The 17,218-nt window shown below is 30.1% G+C and overlaps 2 protein-coding genes across 2 annotated transcripts; one reads left to right on the forward strand and one right to left on the reverse strand.

The window, feature by feature from the left end:
- The first annotated feature begins 1,404 nt into the window (after positions 1 to 1,404).
- LOC113872745 (clathrin light chain 1-like) lies at positions 1,405 to 5,078 on the forward strand. Its single transcript, XM_027510545.1, has 3 exons — positions 1,405 to 1,872; positions 3,543 to 3,696; positions 3,789 to 5,078. Exons 1-3 carry the CDS (start codon positions 1,514 to 1,516, stop codon positions 4,212 to 4,214), a joined length of 939 nt encoding a protein of 312 aa, XP_027366346.1. The 5' UTR covers positions 1,405 to 1,513; the 3' UTR covers positions 4,215 to 5,078.
- Positions 5,079 to 5,625: 547 nt separating this feature from the next.
- LOC113853264 (cold-responsive protein kinase 1-like) lies at positions 5,626 to 8,824 on the reverse strand. Its single transcript, XM_027483806.1, has 6 exons — positions 8,731 to 8,824; positions 8,383 to 8,495; positions 7,418 to 7,628; positions 7,068 to 7,305; positions 6,543 to 6,693; positions 5,626 to 5,934 (listed from the first exon to the last, which is right to left on the reverse strand). The coding sequence occupies exons 1-6, from the start codon at positions 8,822 to 8,824 to the stop codon at positions 5,626 to 5,628; spliced, it is 1,116 nt and encodes a 371-aa protein (XP_027339607.1).
- Positions 8,825 to 17,218: the final 8,394 nt, after the last annotated feature.

The following is a 17,218-nucleotide window of genomic DNA, read 5'->3' on the forward strand; positions in this document are numbered from 1 at the left end:
TATTAATTATGCATCTGTCGGCCGCAATTTATAATTACTGATGTTTTGGTGTCTAAAAATAACTGTTATAGTTTTTAAGATTCTATATGAAATTAAAAGATTTATTAAATATTTTTTATAACAAATATATTTAATATTATATTTTTGTTTTGTTAATTTTTTTTATTTTACTTGATAGAAATATCACTCAAAAGATAAAATTAATATATTTTTCTTATGTCTCTGTCAAATGTTAAATAAGTGAAACTTGATTAAAATTTGTATGTTTACTAAAACAAAAATGAGCAAAAAAGAAGTTATATGACAAACTTTAGTAAATAACTACCTTGAAATTTTCATTTTAAAAATCTTAAAATAATATTTATTTTGAAGAAAAAAATAATTATGAAGTGTTTTACGTCCTTGAACAAATAAAAACAACTGCAGTTTTCAGTTTTTATTGAGCTTACTTTACATTTATTAGAAATTTTCTTATTTTGGTGAAAAATAATTTATCTATATAATCTATACTGTCCAAATAAAAAGTGATTTGCACTGCACAATTAATTTTAAAAAATATTTAATTCTTTTAAAATTTTTAAAAAAATTTTTTTTTCTCAAAATAAATTAAATTAAACATGTACTAAAACTTTTGTTGGCAAATTTTTCATTGAAAGTTATAATTAATTTTTTAAGTGATTATTGTGCTCATATAAACTTAAAAAGAATATTGTATATATATTTTTAATTAATAATTATAATTATTTTAATAATTAAAAGATATTTATATTTTTAAAATAAAATAATAATTTTATTATTTATTATATATATTTAATATAATATTAATAGTTATAACTATTTTATAAATAAAGAACTTAAAATGACCTTGACATTGTAAAAATTATATTTTTTTAAAGTGTGCTACATTTTTCAAATTTTTAAAAATTTGTTTTAATAAATATATTAAGAAAACTATTTAATTAAATTAATTATTAAGATATAATATTTTTATAAAAAATTATTGTAATAATATTTATTTATTTATTCTAAACCAGTAATATTATTCACTAAAAAAGTAAAAAATAATTTTATGTCAACTAATATTATGATAAATGAAAAAAAATTATCTAAAAAATTAAAATAGTTGTATTTATTTTATTTAAATTATAATAATATTGTTTAGAAAAAACTTATAAACATAAATATTAACTGTTAAGTTTATGAGTAACATTTTACAAAAGCAATCTTCTACGACGATGCCGAATTATTTTTTATTTTAATTTAAAAATGATATTAATGATGAATCAAATAAATTTTTTTTAATTTTTTTCACATATTATATAATCTTTTTTTATAGAAATCTTTTTTTTTCAAATTTTTTTGGTAATATTCACCATTAAGTATTTAAAAAGTCAAGGAAAGTTTAGAGGCAGTGTTCAACCTCGTCAAAGCAAAGCAACAGTGTTCGCATTATTTGCATTTCACAGAAGAGAGAGAAACCCATTTCTAGAGAGAGAGAGAGAGACAGGCAGACATGTCTTCCTTTGATGCCTTCGCGGATGACTTGAACGTCAACTCCACTTCCACTCACCACCAAGACGACGAGGAGGAAAACTACTCCGGCTACGGCGGCTACTCCTCTTTCACCGGAGGATTCACTCCAGACGGGGATGTCGCCGTGGATCATGCTGCTGCAGCGTCGCCGGAGATCTACGGATTTACTGATCCGAATCCTGCTTACTCTCAGTCTCCCTTCGAATCAGTCACTGTTGAGAACGGAAATGAAAATGGAAACGGCTACGGTGACGGTGTTTTTGTCTCCGATGGCCCGGTGCTTCCGCCACCGGGTGAGTTGGAGCCGGAGGAAGGTTATGCACTTCGGGAGTGGCGCCGGTAAGTGATTGCTGGTTCTATTCTGTTTTCTGAATTTTTCGGATCTTGTTAGAATAGGCTTAGATCTGTGATGATTTTGCTTTAATCCAAAAGATTGATCACAAGAGTTTCTTAAGGTTAGTAGTAAGGAGTTTGGATTAGGAATGGGGAATCGGAAAGCTTGATCTTATTTGTAAAATGAAACGAATTGATGAACTTAGTTCAATACAATTTCACTAGAAGTAGTTAGTTGAGCTGTGGTAAGATATGTAGAGGTGATCTTTTCAAGAGATTTGGTATTTGTGTTCGTATGCTAAGGGGGATTTTATTTATATCATCCAATTTTGAAGCCGTGTTTGGATAGAGGAAGTTTAGAGCGTAATGAGTGAGGGCAGTGATTTGTTTTTCGCTCAGGGGTGTTGGATTTCTATGGTCTATAATTATTGGGCGGTGAGATATTTTTTAGGGTAAATTTCATGCTGGGAAAAACTTAAGATAGCAGCTTGGACTGGAATTCCAATCCCGGTGCAGGCTTGACAATTTTTAGGGTTTGTCTATGTGCTCACTTCATTGGATTAGATTTAGTGTAAGAATAATCAATGTTTAATCGCGTGCCCTTTGGAGTGAGATGATCATAGTGAAGTTGACGATATTGTGTTTTACACCTCTTCCCTGTTGAGCTAAGATCTGGCATGCATTTTACAAAGAACTTAAGTGTGGATAAATCTTGTTGAGTATCAAGCAGATCCTCCTGATCTTTGATTTTGTGAGTGTGCTATGGAAGTATGACTTGAAAGCTGTATAACACTTATAGTGTGCTTCTTAAATAGACCCCGATGGCAGAATTTTTTTCTCTCCTTTTCTTTTTCTTCCCCCCATGTACTTGAAGGTTTAATTGATATTGGACTATCTGGTTCTACAAATATGATGATTTATCATATCTGGTAAAGCTAAAAAAGGATTTAACTGTTGTAAATCTATGTTAGCAGATGGTCTTCATACCCTTCAAACTCCTGACTTTATGTTTTTGCTTGCGTTGAATAACCTGTTTGTTGTACATCCTTTTAAGAGACAATTGAACTTTCCCTCCTTGATTTATATGGATGTTCTCTTCTCTCATACATCAATGGCATGTTGTCCTAACATTTGCAGTCAATTTTGCTTACAATGGTCAGCCATTTGGTATGGGATTAAAAATCTTATAATCTTTGATATATCAGACACTGAGCAACTGGTCTGGCTTTAAAAAAAAATACAAATTTGCATTGTTTCAATATATGTACTGCATAATTCTAGTCAGTTAGCAATTTTGAAATTAGGATTCTAAGTTTTATATGCAATATTTATGTTAATTGTATGGTGCATGGCTTAAACAGGTTACATGTTATCTTTTTCCAAGCCTAGATAAAGTATATAATGTTTTAGATATCCAAAAATGCCTGCCAAGTGCCAAGTACTATTTTCAAAACTGATTTAAGATTATAGGTCAATGTGGCATTAATAATGTTATTACCATTAATAAATTTTATCCACAAAAAGTTATTGCCTTGAATCTAAATTCCCTGTTGAAAAGAACAATCAGTTTCTTAATTTCTCATCTTTGGCCATTAAAGATTGAGTGAGAACCGTCCCAAGTTTGCTGAACTCAGTTGTCATAAAAAGTGAATATGCATTTGGCTTTCCTTGTACAGTCAAAATGCCATTCTGCTAGAGGAGAAGGAGAAAAGGGAAAAAGAAATGAGATTGAAGATTATTGAGGAAGCTGAGGAGTATAAAGTGGCTTTCTATGAGAAAAGGAAGCTTAATGTTGAGACTAACAAGGTTCAAAATAGAGAAAGGGAGAAGGTAAGTTTTCCTTGCATCATGATATCACTTTTTGCCTGGTGTATTTTTCCCGCTCTCTTAATTGTAGAAAATGAAATTTGTTTGTGGAGCAGTTATTCTTGGCTAATCAAGAGAAGTTTCACAAAGAGGCAGACAAAGCTTATTGGAAATCAATTGCAGAGCTCATTCCTCGTGAGGTTCCCAACATTGAAAAGAAGAGAGGCAAAAAGGATCAGGAGAAGAAGCCATCGATTACAGTCGTCCAAGGGCCAAAGCCTGGCAAACCCACGGATCTTTCCCGGATGCGGCAAATACTCTTAAAGCTGAAGCATACACCACCACCTCACATGATTCCTCCACCACCTGCTCCTGCTAAAGATGCCAAAGATGGTAAGGATGGGAAAGAAAAAGCATCTAAAGCAACTGGACCGGAAGCCGAAGGTGCACCTGGCTCACAACCAAAGGACGCCACCTCTAATGGCTCTGCAGACGAACCCCAGAAAGAAGCTCCTGCCGCTGAGGAGCAGCCTGCTGCATAATTTTGCCTATCATACTTCTATTCCCTCTCAATCTTTCTTCTACCATCTCTTTTTGCACCTGCAGTCTTCAGTCCTGCCATTAGTTTCTAATGCTTATTGGTTGCATTTTATTACCAACTTTAAGTTTTTGCATGAATTAAATCCATAATTGACTATCGTGACGTGGAGATTCAATGTTCATGGGTTTAAATACATCCTTTTAGACAGAGTGCTTGTTGGGATTGCTGTCTAGTGGTGTCAAATACAAACGTTTTATAAGTTAAAATTTCTGTTGGTATGAGCCTGATCCTTGTTTCATTATTTATTTTAGTATCCATAAGCTGATAATCATAGGCTTATTTAGTATCCTTAAGGGAAGGCACCCCCATCCAGGAGTTGCCAAATCACCATTCCAATCGTTTTGTCAAATGTGATTTAGCCCAAATTGCTCGACCCAATGTCGTTAAGAGATTTGGGAGAACGTGTGATAGAGTCTACAAAGCGAAGATTTAGTTGCGTACGATATGGTGTTTGCATTTTTTTTGTTTTTCGGATGCATACATATTTAATATGAATCGGAACACAAATTTTTTTTGGTTCCGTTGATCTCGTGTGGTTTGAATTTCTGTCGTGTTGGACAATGAGTGACCTGTATTGTATTAGCCGTATTATTGTTATCTCTAGAATCACCGATTTAAAATATGTATGAGCTGATAAACTTATGATATCTTGTAGTTATTTGTGGCTTGTGATAGATAATTGATATTGAGGAATGGAAGAGCATACAATTTTATTAATATCAGTCTTAAGATTGATTTAAAAATATAAAACCAGTAACTTCTTATTTAAAATGTTATTATATTTATGATTAAAAAAATACTTATCAGCAAAAAAAAAAAAAAAACTTACTTTTCTAATAAAATTTTATTATTTTGAAATGCTTAAAAAGTTATTCTTTTAAAGATTGAGGTTAATATTTTTCAAAAATATATCATACGTTTTTTTACGCCGGGCATTTTGTGATTTGTGATTCAAGTATACTCTACTCACTAATTTCCTATCATAAGCAAAACAAAAAAAACAAGTTTTATGATATCCTCCTGCATTATAAAAAAAATAAAAATAAAAGCCTATATGTATTTGTTATCTTAAAAGAATGAAAAATATTTAATAATTTTTTATTTAATAATTCAAAATATTTGTAAGCATTAAAGTGAGAAGATATAAAATTGTTCGTGGAAAACTGACGTGAGATGAATGTAAAATGGAGATACACCACCGGTTTGATCATGCACTCGCACGAAATTGCTTCCATGCCAAGTTATATTCTTAGGAAAATGAAAAACAATAAATGAAATAAACTATTAATCTTTTAAAAATCAAACACTACTTTTCCCCCATTTACAATTCACATCAGAAATGTATTTATATGTCATCGTGGGGTCACCTGGGTAATACTAACAGCCCTAGAGCTAATAGAATAGTTGTCAGGGTATGACTTCTTTCTAGAGGATTCTCCTGCATCTATGAAGAATCCTGGAGCTGTAATTTCTTTCTCATTGAGCTGAATTTCCTTGGTTAGCATATCAACTACTTTTGTCATCAATGGTCTTCTACTTGCTGCTGATTGTGTACAAAAAAGAGCAACCTTCATGAACCTTATTACCTCTTTTTCAGCAAATTCTTTCATGTCAGGATCTACAAGCTCCAACAATTTCCCCTCTTTATGAAGCTGCCAGGCCTGTAAGAGCAAATAATAATTGTTATGTTTGTCCAGTCTAAAGTTTCAACAAATTTAGAATAGACAAAGAAGCAGTACAATTTTAGCACACTTCTAGTTATTAACTAAATTTTATTAAAAAACATCTTACTCTTTTTTACTCCTAGTTTCATTATTCTCTTTCATACTTTTAGTAATTTTCAATAATAACTAAGGATGTGTTTAAAAATGTGTATTAGAAAGTGTTTCTAACGCTGCCCGTATATTGCAAATATTTGACCCAACAAAAACATAGGGATGTTTATCTTACATGGAACAAAATAGTTTCATGTAAAAGCAGTTCAGAAACAAGTCGAAAGATAAATCAATAAACTAGTGGCAGTGAATTGGTCTGCTTGGACTTTTTTTATCCGATCAAGGAATTGAATCTGAATGGAAAGAAAAAGTGTATAAATTTACATTCTATCTTCCCACTTTCATTCCCCTCACAAATTATTCCCAAACAAACTATAGGGGCATCAAGGCATTAATCATAGGCTAAATAATGTTGTTATCTTAAAGACCTGCAAAACATAAAATGTATAATGTTCCGAAGTCATTAATATATGTAGGAAATGATATTTCTGTACCCATTCCAAGAGAAATTTGTGCGACCCTCCCATGTTAGTCCTCGCGCTGCTTTGGCCACTAATTATTTCAAGTATAAGAACACCAAAGCTGTATATATCAGCCTTCTTCGTTAACTGGCCACCTATTGCATATTCTGGTGCTAAGTAACCACTGAATAAATAGAAACCAAAGCAGGGTGTAGTATTAATCAGTTCCTTAGTCCAAGTATAAATTGACCAATTTTCCAAATACAAAAAATTATAGACAACAAGTGGACAAATTAGAACATCCCTGTTTTCCAAACAAACAAATGGAAAAATCTGTGGGACCAAGTATTTTTTTAAGCCAAGGTGGCCCAAAATCAAATTTACAAGTTCTAATGCCATTTTAAATTTGAGCTTTGGCCTAGTTCAATCCCAAAAGTTGATAATTATTTTAAACTATATAAACTCTTATTTGGTGATCTGGGGCTTGAACAAGGAACAATAAGCTAACAATAGCAAGTGTAAAACATAAAAAACAACTACATCTGAAATATAACATACGTTGTTCCAGCGATTCTTGTGCTAATGTGAGTAATACCATTTGGAAATAATTTAGCCAACCCAAAATCACCTATTTTGGGATTGAAGTCTCTGTCAAGTAGTACATTACTAGCTTTGATGTCTCTGTGCACAATATGTGGCGCAAGTTCTTCATGAAGAAATGCAAGACCCTTTGCAGTACCTACACAAATAGCAGATCTTTCTCTCCAGTCTAGTTTCATGTTTGTACTCCTTGTGCCTACAAAAATATGGAACAAGGGAAGAAAGGTTACATGCACGTTTCATTCTCTCAACTATATATGGATTTAATTTGTGATTTAATACTTAAAAACAAGCATTGACAAACTTACCAAGTATTGCACTATCAAGGCTTCCATTTTCCACATACTCGTAGACTAATGTACGACTAGGTCCTTGAATGCAGAATCCAATCAATTCAACAAGGTTTGGATGCTTAACATTTGACAAAGTTTTAATTTCAGTCAAAAATTCACGAACTCCTTGCTTTGACCCAACTGAAAGAGTCTTCACTGCTATACGTCTTCCGTCTTTTAAGGTTCCCTAGCAAAAATGTGAAGTGGGTATTTAGAATGGCTTAACAATTGATAATAGCAAAAAATAAAATAAAAAATGTTATGTCATTTTTTAGCACCTTATACTCTTCCTCAGCTGAAGTAAATTAACACATACACAATGTCCTCTGAACAAAAATTTTACTAATTCTCTGGACAGCTTTTTGGTTTAATTAAATGGAAAATAACGGAAGGGTTTACTTCTTGATACTTAAGTCATATTTTTGTTGTTTAAGCATGACATTGAAGCATTACCTGCACTCAGATCAGAAGAGCTCTTTAACTTGCGTTAGAGAAAATTGAGGTAGTTTACATCTGATTAGTCCTAGTCTTGGTGGATGCCAAACAATGATACAGGAAATATTTTAACATGCAAAGTTGGATGCTGAACAACAATGCACCCAAAATTGAATTCTTTATTTTTATGAGCACATGTATGAGGGAATCAAATTTAAATTTATCGTATTTATTTTGGTAAAAAAAAAATTGATATATAAACATTAGAGTGTATTGTATATATTGAACATTCCCCAACAATCCTAATGTTGAAATCCAAGAGCAAAAAAAGTGTTCTGTGATGATATTTTTACTGGGCCAAAAACAATGTAAGAGCGAGAGAGATTGCAAATAGCAATTACTCGCAGCATAAACCCTCTGAAGAATTCGAGTTCAATTGGTTAACATTCATATTAATTCCATGGGTGAACTTAATCAACTTATACGAGCATCAGTGACCTGAATACCTGGTAAACGGTTCCAAAACCTCCTCGTCCTATCTTATTGTTTGCATGATAATTACTAGTTGCCAATCTCAGTTCTTCATCAGAAAAATTCCTGACATTATCTAGTGGATGGCCTGCACCTAAAGAATATAGGCATGAGAAAAAATGTGTATATAAATGGGAAAAGAAATTAAAAAAAATGACAAGAAAGGAATTATAGCTGAAGATATTTCAGTTTATTAAAGATGTTCAAACGCCTGGAAAATTTATTATATACACAATCTTGACTACAAATAAATGACAATGAAAATCGCAAAAACATTTTAGCAATGCTATAATATGAAAAGTAAGTAACCACCAAATCCTCACCACCAATTTCCGGAGTAAAATAAGAAGGGCGTCTTTTCTTCTTTATAGATTTGGATCCAAAGCAATGATGACTTCCAAAGCAACCACAAGTCATGATGGTCCTGGTATATTTATACTCTGCAATCTGCAATATATAACATTCTCACATAAGCTAAATGCCACTAGTACAAATTTTATCACAAAGGCTATTAAGAGACACAACCATGCACAGGCACGGCCACCCAATTGGAAATTAAACTTTTTGTTTTAAAATTTAGGATGGAAGGAGGCATGCATGGTGCCTTCAAATCAAAGAATCAAAAACTAAACTGAATGATAAAACCCATTAACATATATTCTCGTATAATTCTGGAATCATGTTGTTGAATCCTAAAGATGAAAACTTGTAAAAAAGCAAAGTCAGAAACCTTTGACATTGGGTAATGGGTAGGTCAGGTGGAAACACAGGTGTTAAGGTTGAATAATGCAAAAATGGCGGAATGTGAAAGAAAAAGCGTTGTTAGTGGTTATTGGTCAATCGTATGATATTCATATAATTGAGTTTTGAAAGCGTCGAGTTTAGGAGACGGCTGGTGATTTGATTTTTTAATCGAAATGGTGGGCTGTTGTGTGCTGTGTGCTGTGTGCTGTGTGCACTCTGCACCCAAAAGTCACATATATCATGCGAGACTAATCACGGCTACACTGTCCTAAGACATTCTTCGTTAAAATTTATCAAAAATTTAAAAAATGAGTGAGAAATATTAATATAAAAATAAAAAAAGTAGGATTTACATATTTTTGAATTTTTAATAAATTTTAATTGATAACAAAAACATATTACAAAAAGTGTTAAAAAGTATTTTCCTATTTTATGGCTTTGCCTCTTCTCCTACTCTTTCCACAATCTCACTCTTCCTCGTTTTATCTACACCTCCTGCTTTCTTGCCTAAATCTCATCTCCAACTCCAATCGTAAGTATATTTACATTACCTCTACAAAGAGAAGATTACATTTTTATTTATTATACACAAGTTTAAGATAATTTATTTTTAAATTTTTATTAATAGCATTTTATTTATATACAAATTTTACATACAATAAATAAAATGCTTACACTAATTAAATAATTCAAAAGTAATATGTCATGATTAAATTAAATAACGTGATATGATTATGATAAAGAAGAAAAGCACAAGTTTAGTTAAATAAAAATATGATAAATTTGATGATGTCTTGTAATTACAAATTAAGAGAATACTTTATGTCTTCCTAACAATTATTACTGGTAATTTTATGTTTTATATATATATATATATATATATATATATATATATAATAAACAATGAAGTTAGTGATATATTTAAAAAAGATATAAATATTTTTAATTTTTAAAATACTAAAAAAATAACAATTATTAATTTAAAAATGTATAAAACATCTTTTCAAATACTATAACAAACACTTAAAAATATATTATAGTTAATTATATAATTCACTCGTTACTTCTAGTAAAAAAAATATTTTTTTTTCTTTAACGTGATTATATTATACTATTCTAATATATAAAATAATTTAAATCTATAATAGTTAATTGTTTATATTATTATTGTTATTAACACGAGAATCTGTGTAATAATAGAATAAGACTTATGTTATTATATATATATATATATATATATATATATATATAATGCTTTTATTTTTTTATTTTTTAATTATATTATATCATTGATATTTTTTTATTTCATCAGTGTGTTTAGTTCAATTTTTCCATTTTCTTTACACTACTATTACGTAATTCCAACTTTATATTCACAAAATTTGTACCAATATACGTAATTACTATTAACTTAGGGGGGGGGGGTGTGTGGAAATTCTTGTTAAAAAGTGAGGTTAATTACTCACTAACTCATTTCAGTCAAATAGACGGAATTAGCACTTGACTTAATAAAAAATTACTTAAAAAATTATTAACTTCAACCCAAAATGAATAATTCCAATTGAAAATGAGTTAAATTGACTACAATTTTCGTAAAAGAAAAAAAAAGGTTCAAATTAATTAGTTTGGATGTTTTTAATAAAAAAAAAGACATTGAACCATGAATCCAAATAAAACAAAGTTCAAGTTGAATAATTCGAATATTTATTCCTTTTTATTGAATAAATACTATAATTAAAAGTAGAAAAAAACAACATAAAGGGTTTAAAATTTATTAGTTCATGAAACGAGTCATTAAATTTCAAATAACTAAACTAATACTGAAAATGAAAAGTTTTCTTACTTTAGTTTAATCAAATTCATGTATATAAATTAAATCGAATAAATTTAATTAATTTGATTTGATTCTTTTCTTCTGTTGTGTTGGTTTAAAACAATATAAATATATAAATATATATTCTAGGGTGTCATTGAATTGTGGCGGCTATCATTATTGGTACGTTTGCATTTTGCATTACCATCAGTCCATCACCAATCTTTTTCATTTGAAATTTCAGATTTCAATTCTATGCACTTTGAAGAAAATCCAATTAGATAGCGTAACATCATATTATAAAGTTCCAGCTAAAGAAAGAACAAACATATGACTTTTTTTACTTTCGTGTGGAGAAATATTTTTATTCTACAAAACAAGGTTTGCATTTTACATTCTATACAACATGGTATGCATTTTCTATATAACCTATCTTTGACTATAAGATTGAGCGTAGTTCATATGAACACTGAAAATAACATGCACGTTGCTATCAAATCTCTTCCTTTTACCGTTGTTTTAGGAAGAGAGAATTGAAGATAAGAGATAACAACTCTTTTTTAACCCTAAATTCACAATGTCCATGCATTTGGAACGGTGAAGGGATGGAGAGGAAGAAAGCATTGCGCATTTATGTTGAATTAATCTCTCTAATTTGAAAATAAAATAATAATAATGAGATCATTTTATTATAATAACAAAGCACTACACTTTAATTAATTTTATTCAATTATAAGAGTATAATAATAATTTAATTTAATTATGTTTTATTTCATTTTTTATCTAACTGAATAAATTGATACATTTTTTATTTTATTATTCTAAATAATTTAAAAAATAATTTTTTTGTACTTTATTTCTTTTGTTCAATTTATTCTCACATTCAAAAGTGTTATTCATTGTGGAAAGTTTTCGTCTACAAGTGATTTTCAAAAGCCAAAAAAGAATATGTGGGCTGTTGTCGGCATTTCCAAAGGTTTACTATGCTAATGGTTGGTTTAAATATCAACCTAAATACCTAATTGATTCATTAACCACCGATGACTTCCTTGACAATGTACTTTCCCAAACAAAAAGAAAAAGCCTTATTAAAAAAACTATTTTACGAAAAAATTGTTAATTTCAGCCTTTTAAAATTAAAGTAAAACAATATATTTTTTTAATAAAAGTAATATATTTATTATATTAATAATTTAAAAATAATAAATATTATTTAAAAATTATTATTTTTAAATACTTAAAATAGGTCTTAAAAAGATGATATTTACAATACTCCTTTTATTGTTTAAGCGAATCTTCACGTAAAACATAAGAGTGAAGAGACAAACACACGCAAGGGCGTTTTGGTCACAAACCCATTAAGCTCAATTGGCTTGCCTTTCTTCAACAAGCGAGATAGCAAATCCATATTTAGAGAACTAGCTCTCTTTCAAGACTACAATGGCTTGCCTTCCTTAAAGAAAGCATTGGTAGATTTCATGGCTGAGATTAGAGGAAACAAAGTCACATTTGATCTCAACCACATCTGATATTATTAATATTCATAATACCCATTAATAAAACTTATGTTTCAATATTATATGATTTTATGTGCTTTATACATTGTCGTTTCTTTCTTTGAGGATTTGCATGACATTGATGAAGCCTGGGGAACTAAAAACGGTGCCGTTATTTATCTCGTCGCTTATCAAATACATGTTGTTTTTGTCTTTGATAAAGTCAAAGAGAAGGTTCAATTCACTCTTTGACATTGTGGTGTCTAATGGATTTGATGGGTCTGTGACCAAAACGCACTTTCATATCGTGCCTTTTCACTCCAAGTTTCATTGCTATTTGTAAAAATTCGTTTAACTAAATTAACCTAAGCGAATATAAATTTGTTTAAATAAGAATAGAATTTAATGTATGTTTAGTTTCTGAACAAACTAGAAAGAATTCAAATCTTATATTATCCAAGAAATATTATCGGCATGGGAATTTGAAATTTTATCAGTAATTTAAAAAAGGGTCGTAAACTAGTGATATTGATTTGGCAAGATTATGATTGGGCATAATTCACATTCGTCTTCTTCATCAGTAAACCATCCCACAGGAATTGTTATATTATTAGAGTTCATGCGTTTCACTGGCTTTCTTAATTAAATTTTGTGTGTCTAAACATGCTTGCGCTTAAATCTTAAAGTATTAAGTACATCGCTCCTTCTCATGAGAAATAAAAAATTAAATCATTTGACAAAAAAAATTAATTAAATCATTATAAATATAAATTTATTTTAAAAATACTCATGATATTAAATAATGTACTTATATAATCACTGTTTCATAAATATATATTTATCAAATAAAAATATAAAATAAATTTAACAAATAATACATTTTAAATTTATTTTATATTTTTTATAATAATTTTTTTTAAAAAAATACATTTCATTTCTTATAAAACGTGTGACGGGAGTAATTTATAATTAACGAAACATTGCGACGGTTCAAAGCACATATATTTCACGGCCACGCCAGAATCGTTTTATAATAAAGTGATGGGCTGAGGTCTACCCACCAACACATCATATATTCAGGTCAGCTCCGATTACCAATCCCACAGTCATATAGAACGAGGGGAAATTATAAACATACTCTGATCATATCAGTAAAGAATAAATTTATTTTTATTTTTAATATAATAAATATTTTTTCATCTAGAGTACATATTTTTTGAAATCAGCTCCTATTTTTTTTTATTGCATTTATTAAAGCAGATGCCAACGATGTTGGGTATAACAAGTTTTTTTAGTTAGTTTTGTCTTTTTTTTTTTTGTCCTTTTTTTGCTGTTTAGCTCGTGTAATATATATAAAAAATTACATTTGTAAATTTATATTTTTTTTCAATAGTAGCTGTTTGGTAAATCAAAAAATAAAAAAAAACTTATAACTTTTTTAAAATAAATTTATAACTTATACAAGTTATCTTATGAAGTAGCTTTTATTTATTTTTTATTTGAACTCTTAACTTTTAAATAATTTATATTCTCATAAAATATTTTTTGTTATTTTTATTTAGTCAATTGACATATTTTAATAACAAGTCTAATTCAATCAATTAGTTATAAATTATAAACATTCAGTTAATTTTATCTAATAAAATCTTTATAGGTTAATTTATTAAAAAACTAATTGCATAAACTAATTATTTTGCAAAAAGTAATTTAACACTTTTAAAAAATAAATAATTACAATATATTTAACAAATTTGTCATCAATGTTCCTAAAAAACATATGAGGACAAATTAAGCTCATTAGTAAATCTTTTTGTAATTTGTTTTTGGATCAATTGAATCTTTTTTTTAAAGAATGCGAACCTTTCTACGCTCTTGATTTACTTTGCTTCGTTTCCATCAAGAAGTCGTCAAAACTTTAAAACTGGTAACATATAATAAAATAACAAAAATGAATTACTGAAGGTTAGTTTGAGTGATAGACAACTCGGTATCACTTAAGTAAAATTTTAGGTTAAAGTGTCTGTACATGCAAAAAAATATTTAATAATAAACTCATCTATCATATTTAAGTGCATAACTCGATCGAGTCAGATACAGATTAAACCAGATAAAAAAAATAAAAAAAGAGTATTCACATGCTAAGCATTCATTTCACACTTTTTCATGAACCTATTATTATAGTGACCAATATAAGAGTTTAGTGAAAAAATAATAATAACTACTATTCTTTTTAATTATTCTTTTTTCGAATCCTAATACTACATCTTATAAAAAAAATTTAAATTTTAATGTAAGTTTTGTATTTTAAACCTTTTATTTATAAGTTTTGACAATTTTAAAAATAATTTTTATCACCACTTATAGGATTAAATACATGTTATGTTATCATCATATAATAATAAATCTATTTTTGAAAATTTAAACAAATATTAAAACAAAGGCTAAAAAATTAAAAGGCCAAAAGTAAGTTTTAAAAATAGAAATTAAAAATAAATTTTATAATTATAGAAATAGTGTTATGTATATATATTTTTTATAAAATAAACTACCAATTGAAATAATGTCATCTTATCATGAATTATTATATCAACAAAATGTATTAATTTTATTTTAATTAATTTTAAATTCATTTTTACAATATATTGATTAATAGTTTAATAACTTTTACACTAACAATAAACTAAAATTGAACTCTTTTTAGCATACATGATTATAATATATTATAGAGCATTAAAATCTCTTTATCTTTACACAAATTTAAAGAATTAACTACCGATGTTAATATTATTTATATATTTATTAAATTTATAAATTTTATTATATTTTTTATTTATACCATGATAAAAAATATAATAAAAATAATTTATACATCTTTAAAATTAATGCTAAATTTTTTTTACTAAAAAATTTCTAAAAAAATTTAATATTTTAAATAATGCTACGTGTAACGTGTACGTGAGCTTGTGGCCAAGATTACTGGGCCAAAGTACTGCCACAAAAAGTCCTATCTACACTCTGATCGTGGTCATAACCCAAGCTACCCCTGGGCAAGCATTTGGAAAGCCAAAATGGGTGACTAAACTGGAGAGTGTGTGGAGGATTGGAACAGGACTCTCCACAAGGATTTGGGAGATCCCTAGCTACCAAACCAGAGTGGTTTCAAGGTTTGGAGCCCTGTTCAGTAGTGAAGCCTTCAGCCACGATTAGTGACCTGCTACTCCCAGACAGCACGAGATGGAATGCGAGCCTAGTTGAACAAATTTTCTACCCTTTTGAGGCTTCCCAAATCTTAGCTCTACCCAGACCTGCAAATAACCAATCAGATACACTTTTTTGGCAACCAACAAAGGATGGTGATTTCAAAATGCGAAGTGCTTATTAACTGGCGCAAGAGAAATCAGAGGACAGAATCCGAAAACCTCCACCAACCCAAATCAAACTGCCATCTGGAAGATGCTTTGGAAGATAAGAGTTCCACCCCGAACCAAGCATTTCATGTGGCAAGCCCTCCACGGACCCCTCCCTACCAACAAAAATCTCCAGCAAAGAGGAATTAGTAATCATGCAATTTGCTCGCAGTGCTGGGGTAAAAAGCTACTTACAGAGTGTGACTAGGGTACAATGCCTCTGGTTCTCCTCCCCTTTCAATCTTCGTTCAATTTGCTCCCAAAATCAGGCTCTCTCGGACTAGATTAGCAACACGATCATGGCAATTGAACTGAATCGCCGAGGACTCTTTTGCATCTGCCTCCAGGGGCAAGATGAAGTTCTGACTAAATGGTTGAGCTCGTGGCACGATTTTCTTTTGGATGGCTATGGAGTTGCCACGCAGACCCACCAACGGGTAGATGAACCGAGTAATGAAGCTTGGCAAGCCCCACCTACCAGCCGCGCCAAAATTAATGTCGATGGGGCCTGCCACTTAGCAAAAGGAAATGCAGTGGGTTGTACCATACGAGACAGCCAAGGTTCTATTATTGGATCAGCCTGCTCCAAGGTCCAACGCTCCCTAAGCCCACAAGAGGCAGAAGCCCAGCCTTGCATAATAGCTTGCAATTAACCATTGACCTCAACTGCTCAGAGGTTGTATTAAAAACAGATTCTTTGCAGGTTACTAAAACCTTGAACACAAGGAAACCTCTAAAAAAATTATTTTAGTTTAATTATTGAAAATTGTATAGCCTTAGTCGCCTCTTTTAATTGTATCTCTATATCACATGTGAAAAGATCAGAGAACTATGCAGCTGCATGCACTAACACAAATGGGCCTCACCATTCCGGGCTCATTATTTATAATATTTTCCACTTGGACTTGTTGTCCTGCTTTTGTATAATAGTTCCAAGATTTTTTTTCCGTAAAAAAATAAAATAACGTGTACGTGAGGTAACACTAAGAATTTGCTTTTCTCATGTACATGAGAGGATGAACGAGTGAAAGAGACAAAAGAAGGGTAGTTAGTTATGACTTGTAGAGAGGGAAAGGGAAAGGAAAGGACAAAAGTCCTTATTTCATCGAAATAAACTCATTGATTTGATGCGTTGTGTGTGTGTGAGAGAGAGTGACACGTGTCTCTGCCGACGACATTTTTCTTTGTAAAACCAACACAGTCACTGGTAAAACCAAATACACTGAATTCAACCAACTTGTATTCTTCTGTAAAAAATCACAATCAAAAAGAAAGAAAGAAAGTTGCCTGGAATGGAATCATACATAACATGCTTAATTCCCTTTGCTTTGTCCACCACCACCGCACCAAT

The sequence above is a fragment of the Abrus precatorius genome, unplaced genomic scaffold, assembly GCF_003935025.1.
Source record: "Abrus precatorius isolate BTA unplaced genomic scaffold, Abrus_2018 Scaffold10, whole genome shotgun sequence".
Classification (NCBI taxonomy): Eukaryota; Viridiplantae; Streptophyta; class Magnoliopsida; order Fabales; family Fabaceae; genus Abrus; species Abrus precatorius.

Bases quoted from the DNA above. Each gene is read 5' to 3' on its own strand.
- LOC113872745 (XM_027510545.1), top strand. From the start codon at position 1,514: ATGTCTTCCTTTGATGCCTTCGCGGATGACTTGAACGTCAACTCCACT. The intron at 1,873-3,542 runs GTAAGTGATTGC...TTCCTTGTACAG, and splicing joins GCACTTCGGGAGTGGCGCCG to TCAAAATGCCATTCTGCTAG. The intron at 3,697-3,788 runs GTAAGTTTTCCT...TTTGTGGAGCAG, and splicing joins AAAATAGAGAAAGGGAGAAG to TTATTCTTGGCTAATCAAGA.
- LOC113853264 (XM_027483806.1), bottom strand. From the start codon at position 8,824: ATGACTTGTGGTTGCTTTGGAAGTCATCATTGCTTTGGATCCAAATCT. The intron at 8,496-8,730 runs GTGAGGATTTGG...CTTTAGGTGCAG, and splicing joins TTTTACTCCGGAAATTGGTG to GCCATCCACTAGATAATGTC. The intron at 7,306-7,417 runs GTAAGTTTGTCA...ATATTTTTGTAG, and splicing joins CCTTGATAGTGCAATACTTG to GCACAAGGAGTACAAACATG.